We start from the raw sequence: 14,028 nt of genomic DNA, 5'->3' as shown, positions 1-14,028 counted from the left end.
TCCAGGAGTATTCTCGGAGTCCTTGTGCCGCAACATGGCTAAGTTGCGGATGTGCTCGTGAGTTCTTCCTCCGCCAGAAACCAGTGCATGAGGTAAAAGTCCTTTGAAGTCATGGGTTCAAATGCAATTCGCCTGTTAGAATATACACTTGAGTTAGACTATTGTGCTTGTCACACTCCAAGTCGGGCGAGTGGACGTCGTCGCTCTTCGAAGTTCTTGGCTTTCGTTCTAGCCGGGTTTCTCATGTACTGCCCAAGGTTACCGCGAAAAACATTGGTACAGGGCCACTACGGTGAAGGACGTCCTGGGAGTTCCGGATTCGATGCTGTTGCCAACTGGATGCTTACGTTCCTGCCGCCAAAATGCAGATTGACTCACGAGGACGTTCAATCGGTCGAAGAGCGGAACGCTGTGGGACTGGAGGCGGATGGAATCTCCGCAACGCTGCAGTCAGCTGCTGACAAGGAATGGCAGCAAGGGAAGGATCCCAAAGGTGTAAGCTCTCTCGTTGATGACTCGTTCTTGTACACATGTTGTAAGAACTTCTACCACCACCAAAAAGGATGTTTGGTTCGTAAAGAAACTTGTTTGAGCTCCTGAAAGACTTTGCCGTCTCCTATGACGCTGAGCTCGAGAGGAAAATGTTAGAGAGCACCACGTACGGTGACGAGCGGACAGAGTTTGTGGCAAATAGATGGCGAGCCAGCCGCTCACCTCTCTCGACATCCTTGTGGGATTGACAAGCTCCCAGGAGCATCCGCCAGGCGAGCGGCTGCGGCTCAAACGGCATGCTCCTGAGCAGCTCCTCGGCTTTCTCGAGCTGCCCGCATCGCCCAAGCACGTCAATCAGCCACACGAAGTGCTCCCGCGTCGCTGGGATCCCAAACTCGAGGTGGAGGAACATGAAGTAGTAGACACCATCGTTGATCCGTCCCGTGTAGTTGCAAGCGTAGAGGAGGGTGGCGAGCGTGATCTCGTTGGGGGCTTGCCCCTCGCAGGCCATCTCGTAGAACAGCTCAAGCGCTGCGCGGCTATGCCCGTGGTGGGCATACGCCGCGATCACCGAAGTCCACGAAATCACATTCTTGTCTCGCATTCGATCGAAAAGCGCTCTCGCCGTTTCCAAGTCGCCACACCTCCCGTACATGTTGACAAGCGCGTTCTGGATCTCCCTATCGGATTCCAACATCGTCTCGTCTATCCTGGAGTGGATTCGTCGGCCCTCGGCTAGAGATGGTAGATTCGCACAGGCGTCGATGGCGCTCACGAGCGTGCTCTTCTCCGGCAGCATGGCTATGGCTTCCATGGCGTGGAAGAGATCCAGAGCTTCCCTGTTATACTGGTTCTTCCCCATGCCCGAGATCATAGAGTTCCAAGAGACGATGTCTTGCTGCGGCATCTTCTCGAACAAGAACTTGGCGTCAAGAACACGCCCATTCTGGGCATTTGCTGCGACGATCGCTGTCCAGGCCACAACGTTGCGCCGCTCCATCGAATCGAATACCACCTTTGCATGGGCCACGTCCTGGCACTTCCCATACATGTTTATAAGCGCGCTCCCAATCAAGGCATCGGATTCCAGCCGCAGGCGAGCAATCGCTCCGTGGACCGAGATCCCAGACTCGAGCGCCTGCGCGAGAGAGATCGCGTCCAGTGCGCTGAGAAAGGCCGCGCGATCGGGGACGACGCCCTGGGCCTGCATTCTCGAGAACATCTCTACAGCAAGCTCCGGATCGCCGCTCTGCGAGGATCCGGCGATGAGAGCGGTCCAGGAGACTACATCTCTCTCCGGCATCCTGTCAAAAACACCCTGCGCGCGCTGAAGATCCCCGTGCCGCACAGCCGCGGCAAGAATCGCGTTCCAGGAGAAGACATTGGGCTGCCGGATCCTGGCAAACGCCTGCCACGCCTGATCGAGGCGCCCCAGCTTGCCAAACATCTGGACGAGGTGATTCCCGACGAAAGTGCCGCGATCGCTGCCATCCAGGCGAAGGAGCTCCGCCTGGAGCTCCTCCACCTGCGCCAAGTCCGTGCAGCGACGCAGCCGCGACGCGTAATGGCAGCATCGCCGCGCAAGCAAGAAGAAAGAATCGTGGCGATCGCTAGACCTACACCGAGGAAGAAGAAGAAGAGCTCTGCTAATCATCTATCTAGACCATTTTAAAGCGCCTTTACATCAAGACTTTGGATGGGCCACCGCCGACCCGGCCTCGCTACCGGTTTTCGGGACAGTGGGAACTCTAGAGCCACGGTAGTTGTACGGCTCCATTTTGGACTTGAATGGCTCCACCGTGTAGAGCAGCCACAGCAAACCTGTACGGCAAGGATCATCCATTGTCTTCGTTCTCCAAAAACTCCGGAAGAACACGAAGAACTACCTCTAAAACTTACCCCCAGCTCCAAAAGTCCACATCATCGCTGTGCGAACACTACTCCTGTTCCTCCTGAAGAGATTGCCAACGTTTTGCACCGAGCCTTCCGTCTTATCCATCTCTCTCTCTCGCTCGCTCTCGCTCTCTCTAGCTCTCCTTTCTTGTGTGCTTTTCGCAAGAGAGAACACTCCTTTTTGTCTCTCGACTTTTGGGTTTCCTTGCGTGTCAGCAAGCGAGATTGCATGTATTGAGAGGCCAACACTTGTAAAAATCGCCGTCGCTTAAAATTCCAAACACACACAAGTTATAAAGCGGATACGTAAAATATCCTGGCTATGAAACTTTTCAAACCTCCCACTTCTTCATCTCCATGCCTTGTGGGGCGCTTCCTGCGATTTTCTTGCTGCCAACCTCTTTCCAGTTTGTCGATAAAACGGTCCCGTTTGATTCAACCTGCGCAAGCACACATGCTCATCATCACTGCGAGAAAAAGCTTTCCACGTTTCTACTTACAAATGACTTGTTCATGGCCCGTCTAGTGTCCTCGTCCGCATTGCCGTATATTTCTCGGAAGAGCTTGTTGAGTGCAGCGTCACCCTCCAGTTTCTCGTCCTTCTCCTAAAAGAGTTTCCAGCCGATATAGTGATCACAGTGCAAAGAAAAGTACCTCTTTCTTCACTTCAGCTTCCAGCTTGTCCCAGTTTTTCTCGGCAGCTTTCTTGCTGGAGCTCGGATATGCAGTCACTCTCGACGGAGCTGTAACCGTGAATTAAGTTCTTTCCCACCGAAAGCAATCAGAAATGCTTACTCTTCAGCACTGGCCCTTGATTTTGTTCGTAAGACAAGCCCTTCCAGTGCGTGTCATCAGCTTTGGAGAGTCGGATTTCGATTTTAGTACTCAAAATACTGCATTTGCATTTGGGAACATTCACCTAGAAATATACTCGTGAGCATCCGTTTCCTAGCGAAGAAAAGCATATTACCTTCCCGAATAAGCGAACCTGTAAAGCATACGGGTTCTCGTTTGGAACTCTGATTACTACGCTGAGCTGCAAGACCAGGACGTCAAGCCCACTGCCTAGGAAAGCATATATACCATCTGTTCTCCAAAGTCAATACGCGCGTCCTCTTGCTTGATGCCTTTCGCGAAGACGGTAACGACGACAGCTTCTTGAGATTGATACCATTCGTGCCTGCATTTCAAGAATCAAGGAAAAAGAACGACAATTTTCTTCGAAACCAAACCTGTATTTGGGAGGAGGTAACGAAGGAGTCATGAAAACTTCTTCATCCGTGGCGCTATCACGCATATCAGCTTCCTGGGGAACACCAGACTCCTCTACAAGCATCAAGCATTCAGCGATCCAATCCTTGAGCACGAAGTATAAGTCACCTTTGAGTTTTTCATCGCACTTGTGGATCCATTCTCGGGTTTTTGGATCGTCTTCCAACGATGCAGCCTTCTCGAAAGCGGCCCTGGCTGTCTCGTATTCCCCTAGAGAGAAACAGGCAATCCTGGAAAACCAAAATCGAGTTTTTCTTCCCAGAAATCACGTACCCTTGGCGAAGATGCGCCTTGGACAGGGCCGGGTTGAGGTCGATAGCCGCCTTTGCATCGGCAATAGCATCTAGCAATGTAGAAAAACTAGAGCCATGGAAGGATCTCGCGAGAAGTCTGTCCTACCTGTGAAATGGCCGAGCTTGATATGGACCTGTGCTCTACTCACCAGCGCGCCAGCGTTGGAAGGCTCCTCGAGCACTGCCTGATTGTAGAGCTCGAGCGCGCGGGCGTAATCCTCGTCGACGAAGGCAGCGTGGCCAAGCGCGAGCGCCATAAGGGGAGACCTTATTTTTAGGGCTCACTCACGCGTTCTTGCTTTGAATCCCGGGCTAGGGTTGTGATCGATGGCCCGATCCCGCGATCGATCGCGCAAATGTAAGTAATTGATCCGGTCCGCCATGTCGAGCGACAGCAGCAGCACGCGCTACTACGAGATTCTTGGAGTCTCCAAGAATGCCTCCCCCGATGATCTTAAGAAAGCTTACAAGAAAGCAGCGATCTTGAATCATCCGGACAAGGGAGGCGATGTCGAGAAGGTAGCATTCCCTTTCTCTTTGTGTTCATCTTTTTTTCTTCTTCTCTTGCTCCATTCCATTTCCCGCTCCTTGCAGTTTAAAGAATTAGCGCAAGCTTATGAAGTGCTGAGTGATCCGGAGAAACGGGAGATTTACGACGAGCATGGGGAGGAGGGTCTCAAGCAAGGAATGCCTGGTTGCTCCTCGCGCAGCAATCCTTTCGACATTTTCGAGTCCTTCTTTTTTGGAAATCCTTTTGTTGGAGGTAATTGTCCACCTTGGTATACTTATGTTTTTTTATGTCTTTGCGCGTAGGAAGTAGCAGAGGCCGGAGGCATAGAAGGGGAGAGGATGTGATCCATCCCTTACAGGTTTCGCTGGAAGAAGTTTACACCGGAGCCTCCAAAAAGCTGACTTTGATGAGAAGCGTTATCTGCTCAAGCTGCAAGGCGTGAGTTCCTTGTTGAATCATTCAAACGTATCGTGAGTTTGAGAAAAAAAAATTTCTTTTTTCTTTTGCCTTTCCTCTCATCTCAGAAACTTCGAAATTTGTCAACAGGAAGGGATCCAAATCTGGCCTGAGCAGCCGTTGCGCAAGTTGCCAAGGTTCCGGAACGAAGGTTACCATCCGCCAGTTGGGACCAGGCATGATACAACAGATGCAACACATGTGTAGCGACTGTAGTGGCGCAGGTCTGTCCCAGTTGAGATCCTGGAGATCATGCTTGATATTGTTTTCTTTTTCTTCTTCCTAAACAGGCGAGGTAATTAAGGAGAAGGATAAATGCTCGGAATGCAAAGGAAGCAAAGTTGTCCAAGACAAGAAAATGCTCGAGGTTCACGTTGAGAAGGGGATGCAACATGGGCAGAAGATAACTTTTCCGGGAGAAGCAGATGAATGTGTAAGTCTTTGCTAGTCAATTTTTCTTTTTTTCTTTTTAATTCGTTTATTTCCAGCTTTGGTATTGATAAAAGGAGAAGTTCTTTGCAGCCAGATGCGATCACCGGCGATGTCATATTCATCCTGCAAGAGAAGGAGCACTCCAAATTCAAGAGAAAAGGCGACGATCTCTTCACGGAGCACAAACTCACGCTGGTTGAAGCCTTGTGCGGCTTCCAGTTTGTACTCACGCAACTTGATGGCAGGCAGCTGCTTATAAAATCTGCACCGGGAGAAATCATCAAGCCTGGTAGTAACTTCCACCATTTCTTTTGCTTATTTTTTTCTTGAACGTTAAGTTTCTTCAACTGACTAGTCATTTCGACTGCGGCAGGGCAGTTCAAGGCTGTAAATGACGAAGGGATGCCGCAGCATCAACGGCCGTTTGTCAAGGGAAGATTGTACATTCAGTTCAGCGTTGATTTTCCGGAACCGCGAGCCCTCAACCCGGACATGTTGAAAACGCTGGAATCGGTCCTACCGCCGAGGCCTGCACTCCAGCTGACGCAAGTGGAGCTGGACGAGTGCGAGGAAGCAACTCTCCACGACGTGAACATTGATGAAGAGATGAAGAGCAAACATCAGCAACAGCGCGAGGCTTACGACGACGATGATGATCCATCTGCAGGACACCGAGTGCAATGCGCTCAGCAGTGACAGTGCTCCCAAAGCCGGGGGTTCGCCGGTTGTTTTCTCTCAAAGGTTCGCTGCTTTCTCTTTCTCTCGAGTACCTCCGTTATGGTTTGCCCTTTTTCCTTTCGTCACCAGGACTGCACCGGTTAGAGAGCTTAAACGTCATCTCGCCTCAGCAGTTTTTCTCAATCATGAGCTCCAGAGTGGCCACTGCTCGGTACCTCGCTGCTGCTGCTGCTGCTGCTGCTCCTGCTGCTTCCCTCCCCCCAAAATCCAGGTGACACTTAACCGAATTCGCTGCTCATTTGCTTCGTTGTTGTTGAGCTGCTGCTTTCGCGAGGTACAAAGGTATAAGGTCGTGACGACAAGATTGGTAAATGAAGGGACTTACTTCCTCTCTCTTTCGTATCGCAGGAGTAGCAGCAGCAGTAGCAGCAGCAGAAGCAGCAGGGACATGGAAAACTCTCTTTTCTTTTCACATTTTTCTTCTCTCTCTCTTCTCTCTCTCTCTCTCTCTCTCACACACACACACACACACACCAACTAAAACGAGGATGGAGTTGTTTTCAAAAAGACCACCATCAAACAAAAACAGGATGATTTTTGGAGTGATGAATGATGGGCTCTGTGTGTGAGTTTTCTCCTAGGTAGACCCTGCTCCCATTCAAATCATTGTCTACAAGGCGCCAAAGCGCTGGAGCCCTAAGGTCCACGTGGCGGCCGCCTCTTGGCCGGCAAGCTCGTGGGCAGTGTACGACCGGGAAAACAAAATAAAGCAAGACGAGATCTCCAGACGAGGATCAAGCGCGCGGGCGAAGCCGAGTTTTCTATTCCATGATCGAAAAAGCGCCCTCGTCGCTCTCGAATCGATTAAATGACCAGCCAGCCAACCTTTGGTTTGTCATTCTCCGCCACCTATCCGTATCATTGACTGTATACAAGGAGCGAATCCAACGGCTGCGTCGCAGATGGCCGAGCGGATGGGCTCCCCGTCCCGTGAGAGTGATAAGGCGAGCAAGCCCTTCCCTCCAAGTTGCACCCCAACACACACGAAAGGATCGAATCCAGCGAAACGATATCCTGTATGCGCGCCATTTTCTGATCTACAATGTATCTCAAAGTCACGTGAAACCTCCCCTATTATTGGAATTTTTTTGAATTTTTATTTTCTCGCAAAGCAGAGATTTCGCTATCCAAGCCACGGAGTCAACCCTCCAGGCAAATTGCGTGTAAGTAATATAACAGGTGATGATTTGCGGCTAGCTACAAAAGCGTTATTAAGGCGCAACGGTGTCCCCTAAGCCAAGCCCGTAAGTAAGAAATGCATGCATGCACGCACAAGCCATGGAATCCTAACATTCCCGCTTGTAATCATCGCAAATCATCGGCCTAGAACAAGGCCACTCGTCTCATGCCTCCTCCCACGGTTGACTTTGCGGGGCTATCTATCCATCTATCGCATAACACGTAGGAAGAAGACCCCCGTACAGTGGCCCAATTATTGCGAGTGGAAATTGTGGCCAGTGGCCACCCCCCCCCGCGACGAAAACAAGGCTCGCTTCCAGACACGTTCCCCTGATTCCCTTCCGTACCAGAAAGTCTCCACCATGGAAGATGGCCCATATCCCTAATTCTCGAGTAGACATGGGCCCCGGCCACAGGCATGGCTATGGGCATGGTTGGATGGTAGTTGCCGGCCGCGGGGCGTCACCGTCCGTGTAGGGTAGCGCGAAGTTGACGCGCAGGCCAGTAAGTGTTGACACACAAGATGCAAAATGCCGCGCCTGGGCATCTTGGGGCGCCTTGGCCGGTCTTGGGCATTTGCATTGACGTCCTATCTCTCCGCCGGATAACCCGCTGGGGATTCATGGATCCCTTGCGGGACTGGCAGCAGCGGTGTAATTTGAATACCCGTCAACCACCATTCCCAATCTCCAATGACAAAATGTGGCATGCAGCGTTGCGACAGCGAGGACGCATGATGGCCATGCCGTGCGGGGCCCCCGGGCCGAGTTTAGTGTTTCTCCCGCAGGGGCATTTGGGCAAAAACACCGCAACAAAACAGGGCGGGGCTTGGGTGACGGGTTCTTGTATGGAATGTTGGCGACATTGGGCGGGCCTATTGCTATGGTATTTTTAAACCGGACGCACTGGGGTTTGTTTGTGTGCTGCCAAAGTTGGCAACGAGATGGGTGGTGGCGCTGGTGCTGTGGAGCTCTGTCCGTGCCCATTTTTTAGAGTTGTTTGATTGGGGAGACTGGGCTGGCGTGACGACATAACGGCCGTCCGTCCGTCAGTACGGAATGCCCCAATTCACGGCCACACGCGGCGGCGTACTCTACCGCCCGTCCCTGTGAGTTTAATGGCGAAGTGGTTTCCGGTTGTAGTTTATACTAGTCGAGATCCCCAAGACGATCTCATGATGAGGCCCAAGATTTGGGCCAGAGGAGGCGCGAGAGGGCGGCCCAGATTCACTACATTTGCATGCACGCGCAAGGCCGCCGTTTAAAAGATGGAGAGAATACGTCCGTCATTTGTAAGACTCGATCGATCGATCGATCCGTCGCAACGAATGTCCAAGCATCCAAGCAACGAGAGTGCAAAATGCCCAGGCTGGGCAAATTTGCTGTCACATACACACAAAACGCAGGTGTTTGGGCCATAAATGGCCACCCGTAAGCGGCGGGCTGGGCCTAGCGGCTGATTGGCTGCGGCTCTTTCGTCGTTCCCTCTCGCTAATGAAATAATTATTATGCGGCCAAAGAGCATGTCAATGTGGCCATATGATTGTGCATTCAATGCCTCCCCCTCCGCAACACTAATGCCCGGCGGCTAGGTGTACATGACTACTTTCATCATCTTAAACCAGATTGTTGACATTTCGGCAAATCCCGAAAGTGTGCGAGAATGTTAAGTGCAATCGTGATTTAGGGCAGCGCAGGCACAGCGGCATGGGAATGAAAAGGCCCATTTGTTTGAATGCGTTGGTTGTCCACACATTTGTGGCGTCCGTTGTTAAAGGATCTATTAGATTTCGCGGAATGAGGGAGGGGGCGGGCGGATGGGATCATTCATCCGGGAATGAATGAAATAGAATTTCGTTCCATCCGCCAATTGTCCTGCATGAATCGTCTGCGAGCTGGCCGGTTAAATCCCCTCTCTCCCCCGGCTCGCGCCAACTTTCGTTGTTATTAGGTCTCCTCCAAGTTGTGTGTGTGCATCATCACCATCATCACGCTCATCATCATCGTCGTCATTGATTCTCTCATGTGTGCGTCATGAGAGGTCAGTCAGTTGTTTTCGAGTGCCATTATAGCCCTAATTCGTGTTTCGTTCTCTCTCAACTTCAAGCTGTTGTTGCTTGTCAGGGGCAGAGGTTGGTGTTGCCAAATGCACATCACTACCCTAAACCGTTCATCTTGCCCTAATCTCGGCCAGCTGTCAGGGATATGCCACCGCACAAACACAAAAACAAAAAAGGAAAGAAAAAGGAAAAGAAAAATAAGGGGAAAATCATGAGAAGCAGGCAAAATCGAATTGGAATCCCTCTCGTTGTTTGTGTGTGGATCGCATCATGCAAATAAACAAATCCCACACAACGCAATTTGTTTACTACAACAAGCGTTGGTGGTAGTGTAGGGATTTTAAAAATTGTTTATATATATATATGGTCGGCGTGTCGGAGCAATGCCCTTGCTGGATATCGTCCTTTGTCTCCCATATTACTACTAGCTACAAGCCGCCCCTTTTCTGTGCGTCTTGTTTGCCTAGATCTCCAGCGCTCGACCGGCGGGCTTTGCTTTCTCTGTTTGATTTGAGGAAGGAAAGGATCCACCCCACGAATTGGGTGTGTGCGTAGTTCTTCTGTGAAAGGAAGAGAGAGGCTACTTCTTTCCCGTTTGGTGTTTGTTTCACTCCCTGCTATTCGTATTCTAAAAGCTAGCAATCGCGCTTCTATAGCAAAGATTGCCGCTGGCAGGTTCGCTTTGGTCTGAGGTAGTGTGGGAGGTATGTTGGGCAATGCTGCAGCCTGATCAGTGTTGAAGTGACGCACGCATCGGTCAGGAATCAATCAGAATCCCACTCAGAATCAAGGGCGCAGACGGAAAGCTCAGCTCGAATCTCTAGACACCGCCATCACCTCCGGGTCTAGTAGTGTACTGCTATAGTAGAGGAGTAGAGAGACTCCCGGAAGAGAAAGAGCGAAGAGAACGAGATCTACTCGAGCTTGCTACTTATAAGTTCTCCGCGCTCCCCTTTGCTAGAACAGTTGATAGTAACAAGCGAGAGCTCCGCCACCACCAACCTGTGTTAGTGAGAGATAGCGCGGTTCCTCTTTAAGATTGCAAATTCGAGGGAAGAAGAAGAGAGATCGTCCCGCGCCCGCGCGTTTTTACTTCCCGCTGGAAGAATCATCACCGCCGGCGCCGAGAGGCTACTGCTCGTGTGGTAGTAGCTGCAGCACAGAGATGCCACCCCACATTTCCCCGCACAGCGAGCAGTGGGGGAAGGAGCTCTGCGACCAGATCAGTCTCAAGAATCTCCTGCGAGCAACCAAGAGCAAGATCGTCATGGAGACGGCATCACCACCACCACCGCCGCCTCTGCCACCGCCACCACAAGCAGCGGCGGCGGCGGCGATGGATGCCTCTCCGTCGCCTCCGCCACCGCCCAGTCCATGGATGTGGGTGGACGGCGCCATCATCGTGGGAGCCGGGCCATCGGGGCTGGCGACCGCGGCGTGCCTGAGCGCCGCGGGGATCGGCTCCTCCGTGATCCTGGAGAAGAACAGTTGCATTGGATCCCTGTGGCAGAACCGCACCTACGATCGCCTCCGCCTCCACATCCCCAAGCAGTTCTGCGAGCTCCCGATGTCGCCCTTCCCGGACAGCTTCCCAATCTATCCCACGCGCACCCAGTTCGTGGACTACCTCGAAAATTACGCGGCTCACTTCCAGATCCGGGCCCGATTCCACGAGTGCGTGCAGTCGGCCGTGTTCGATCCGCGATTGGGGCTGTGGCGGGTGCGCACCATCAGGGAGTCGGGCGAGGGCGATCGCGAGCGCCAGGCGCGCGAGTACGTTGGGCGATGGCTGGTGGTGGCGTCGGGCGAGAACGCGGAGCCGCTGCTGCCATGGGACCTCCCCGGCCTTGCTTCCTTTCGGGGATCCGTCAAGCACTCATCAGAGTTTAAGAATGGCTGCGACTACGCGGGCAAGAGCGTCCTCGTCGTCGGCTCGGGCAATTCCGGCATGGAGATTGCGCTCGACCTGGTCCAGCACAATGCCAAGCCAGCAATTGTCGTGAGAAGTCCGGTGAGTTCTCTCTTCTCTGAAAGCTCTAGATCAAATTCCTTCCTCTTCTTCTTCTTTCTTCTTTCCCGATCGTCATGGATGGTTGTCTCATCGAAAGTTCTCTTTTTGTTCTTCTTCCAGGTGCACATCCTTCCCAGGGAGATGCTTGGATTCTCGACGTACTCGGTGGCCATGAAGCTGCTCAAGCATTTGCCTGTGTGGCTGGCGGACCGCCTTCTCGTGTCGTACGCAATTGCGGCGCTGGGCAGCACCGCGCGGCATGGCATCCGGCGGCCCGACGTCGGTCCCATGGAGATGAAGGTCAAGACGGGAAGAACTCCGGTGCTTGACGTTGGGACCTTGTCCAAGATCAAAGCTGGAAAAATCAAGGTACATGCAGTAGTCCTCCTTAAAGAAGACATTTTCTTTTTTCTTTCATGGTAGATTGGATTCTAACATTTTTCTTTGGATGCTTGTCAATCCAGGTGAGGCCGAGCTTGGAATCGCTATCGTCGTGCTCCGCGAGGTTCTCTGATGGCCAACAAGGCGATTACGACGCTATCATCTTTGCGACCGGCTACAAGAGCAACGTTCCTCAGTGGCTCAAGGTACTTTAAAATCCTCTGGAAACTCTTCCCACGCAATGCTTCTCCATTCCTCCATCTTCGCTTGCTCCACTGGATTGTTCTTTGCATCTCCTGGTTTTTTGCTGGGCTTGCTTGGTGATCTCGCTGCTTTGCTGGGGTTGCTTGGTTGACTTTGAATTATCATCTGGAGTGGGGAAAGATTTCACAAAAAGAGCGAAAAGAAATGGTGAAATTGTGAGAGGGAATTCACAGCATGGCGAGTGAATATGGTCCAGAGCTGTTCATGGGAATGGTGGTTGTAGCATCAGTGTTGGAGTTGAAGTGTTGTTGGGATGTTGATGTGCGCATGTAGTATGAAGCTCAGATTGCAGATAAGTTTGCCCATGAAATGAGGAATGCGTTGTATTTTCTGGTATGTTGTTGTTGAGTTTCTTTCTTTTTTTCTTGGTTTTGTTCCTAGCCTTTTTGCCTGGCCCTCTTTTTCCATTTTGTGTGGTACAGCTTGCAAGTTGCGAAGTTTAAGGTTGCCATCTAGCTGCCTAGCTTGCTGTTTTAAAAGCTCGGCTTGAGTGCTTGATCGTCGCATCGCCATTTCACTTAGATTTTCTTGTCACAGCGACTGACCCGTGGCGTTTTTCTCTCTTATTCCAGGGAGAAGTAGGCAACTCGTTCAGTGCCGATGGATTCCCGCGGTGCGGGTGGAAAGGAGAGCGGGGACTCTACGTTGCTGGACTGTCCAGGAAGGGGATCTTTGGAGGCTCCAAAGATGCACAGATGATCGCAGAGGATATAAGCAAGGAATATAGCCTGGTACACAAGCTTGTTTCCACCAACAGGGCCAAGCAACAGCAGCAGCAATAACGAACGAGTGATCCATTCGGTCGACGCCAGAGTACGAGTTATTCGTCCTTTCAAGTCGTTTTTTACGCCAAGTTGGCAAGAGAGGAGGCCACAACACCCAGGTGATGGAATTCGTAGTATTTAAGTGCCCAAGCTCCCGGAGTAGTACAGGGAACACAACAAGAAACACCCAATGCGGATCAAACGACGCACAGTGCGGACACGGGAAGGCAAAGTTCTAGTGCACAGCACCGAAGTACTACTGGTTGTGGCTCCGTCCATCAGAACTTCCAGAAGGATTTGGATTGAAGCAGACTTGGGATAAGTTTGGGAAGGAGAGGGAGGAGGAAATTTTTCTCTCTTTTTTCTCTTTTTCTTTTCTCCTTCCAACCTTTGGCAGCTGTGTACTGGTGAGAGACAATGAAAGAATGACTGACAAGAACACACAGATGCCCGGTGGTATAATCCTGACTTGCAACTTGCTGGAACAAGAACAAGAACAAGAACAAGAAGAGGTTTTTTTTGGCTTCGTTTATAAACCATGCTTCCACTGGTGTACATAGAACTAAAGAAAAAGAGATGAAAATAATGTTCAAAGCTTGCCATGCGGAATATCAAAAAGGATTTTCTAAGAGATATGAAAGGAACTCACCAATCAAGGCAGTTAAAAAGTTATAAAAACTTGCGAGAGTGGAGGTGGTGGCAGTAAAAGTTGGAGTAGTAGCCAGCAGTGCTCTCTCTCGCTCGCTCGTACTCAACATGTTTTGGTGCTGCTGGGGAGAGTGTTTTCTGATGTTGAAAGGAAGATGCCGCGGCGTAATTGCTTGATCTTTCGCCGTTATCGCTTTCCATACGGTTTGACAAACAGGCGCAGCGCGCATAGCTAGCAATTTGCTCTGGCGGGCGTCCAGAGCTCGGTAGCTCTTTCTCGCGAGAGAGAAAAAAAAATTTCTCTTTCATTTTACTGGTTATTTTTCAGAGAGAATGAAGCATAAATATCTGGTAGCTCTACCTTTGCGAGTGCGAGATATTTGATTGGAATGGGTCGATTTGTTGATTAAATGGTCCTTCTTGGTGTGCTCGGGAATGGATTGGGGGCAATCTGCTGCGAAAGCAACCTCTCCAGTGAAGGGAATGTGTGAGAGATGATGAGATTCCCGTTTTTTGATCCGGAAGCTCTTAACTTCTCCGCATCATATATACGTGATCAGATATTTCTCTCCTGTTTCTTCCTCTCGCGGGGAAAAGATATGTGATCATGAGAAGGTTGACAACACAACACACAG

The 14,028-nt window shown here is 51.1% G+C and overlaps 4 protein-coding genes across 4 annotated transcripts; 2 read left to right on the top strand and 2 right to left on the bottom strand.

Annotated features, from left to right (window-relative positions):
• Positions 1-483: 483 nt before the first annotated feature.
• On the bottom strand, positions 484-2,579 carry LOC9643600 (pentatricopeptide repeat-containing protein At2g13600). The gene is made up of 2 exons (XM_024664908.1): positions 2,392-2,579; positions 484-2,313 (listed from the first exon to the last, which is right to left on the bottom strand). The coding sequence occupies exon 2, from the start codon at positions 2,144-2,146 to the stop codon at positions 617-619; it is 1,530 nt and encodes a 509-aa protein (XP_024520676.1). The 5' UTR covers positions 2,147-2,313; positions 2,392-2,579; the 3' UTR covers positions 484-616.
• A 55-nt stretch (positions 2,580-2,634) lies between these two features.
• LOC9655322 (protein SGT1 homolog A) lies at positions 2,635-4,239 on the bottom strand. The gene is made up of 10 exons (XM_002963343.2): positions 4,057-4,239; positions 3,931-4,000; positions 3,766-3,887; positions 3,618-3,711; positions 3,469-3,565; positions 3,356-3,421; positions 3,181-3,304; positions 3,040-3,128; positions 2,886-2,990; positions 2,635-2,825 (listed from the first exon to the last, which is right to left on the bottom strand). Exons 1-10 carry the CDS (start codon positions 4,205-4,207, stop codon positions 2,718-2,720), a joined length of 1,026 nt encoding a protein of 341 aa, XP_002963389.1. The 5' UTR covers positions 4,208-4,239; the 3' UTR covers positions 2,635-2,717.
• A 55-nt stretch (positions 4,240-4,294) lies between these two features.
• Positions 4,295-6,637, top strand: LOC9655321 (dnaJ protein homolog 2). Its single transcript, XM_002963746.2, has 8 exons — positions 4,295-4,469; positions 4,545-4,713; positions 4,764-4,899; positions 5,008-5,141; positions 5,208-5,350; positions 5,440-5,638; positions 5,723-6,090; positions 6,157-6,637. Exons 1-7 carry the CDS (start codon positions 4,332-4,334, stop codon positions 6,043-6,045), a joined length of 1,242 nt encoding a protein of 413 aa, XP_002963792.1. The 5' UTR covers positions 4,295-4,331; the 3' UTR covers positions 6,046-6,090; positions 6,157-6,637.
• Positions 6,638-10,703: 4,066 nt separating this feature from the next.
• LOC9655320 (probable indole-3-pyruvate monooxygenase YUCCA8) lies at positions 10,704-13,417 on the top strand. Its single transcript, XM_002963745.2, has 4 exons — positions 10,704-11,336; positions 11,457-11,705; positions 11,801-11,923; positions 12,554-13,417. The coding sequence occupies exons 1-4, from the start codon at positions 10,704-10,706 to the stop codon at positions 12,761-12,763; spliced, it is 1,215 nt and encodes a 404-aa protein (XP_002963791.1). The 3' UTR covers positions 12,764-13,417.
• Positions 13,418-14,028: the final 611 nt, after the last annotated feature.

The sequence above is a fragment of the Selaginella moellendorffii genome, unplaced genomic scaffold (genome assembly GCF_000143415.4).
Source record: "Selaginella moellendorffii unplaced genomic scaffold, v1.0 SELMOscaffold_3, whole genome shotgun sequence".
In the NCBI taxonomy this organism is placed as follows: domain Eukaryota; kingdom Viridiplantae; phylum Streptophyta; class Lycopodiopsida; order Selaginellales; family Selaginellaceae; genus Selaginella; species Selaginella moellendorffii.
The sequence above is the reverse complement of the archived record's forward strand: the minus strand, read 5'-3'. Positions and strand labels throughout refer to the sequence as shown.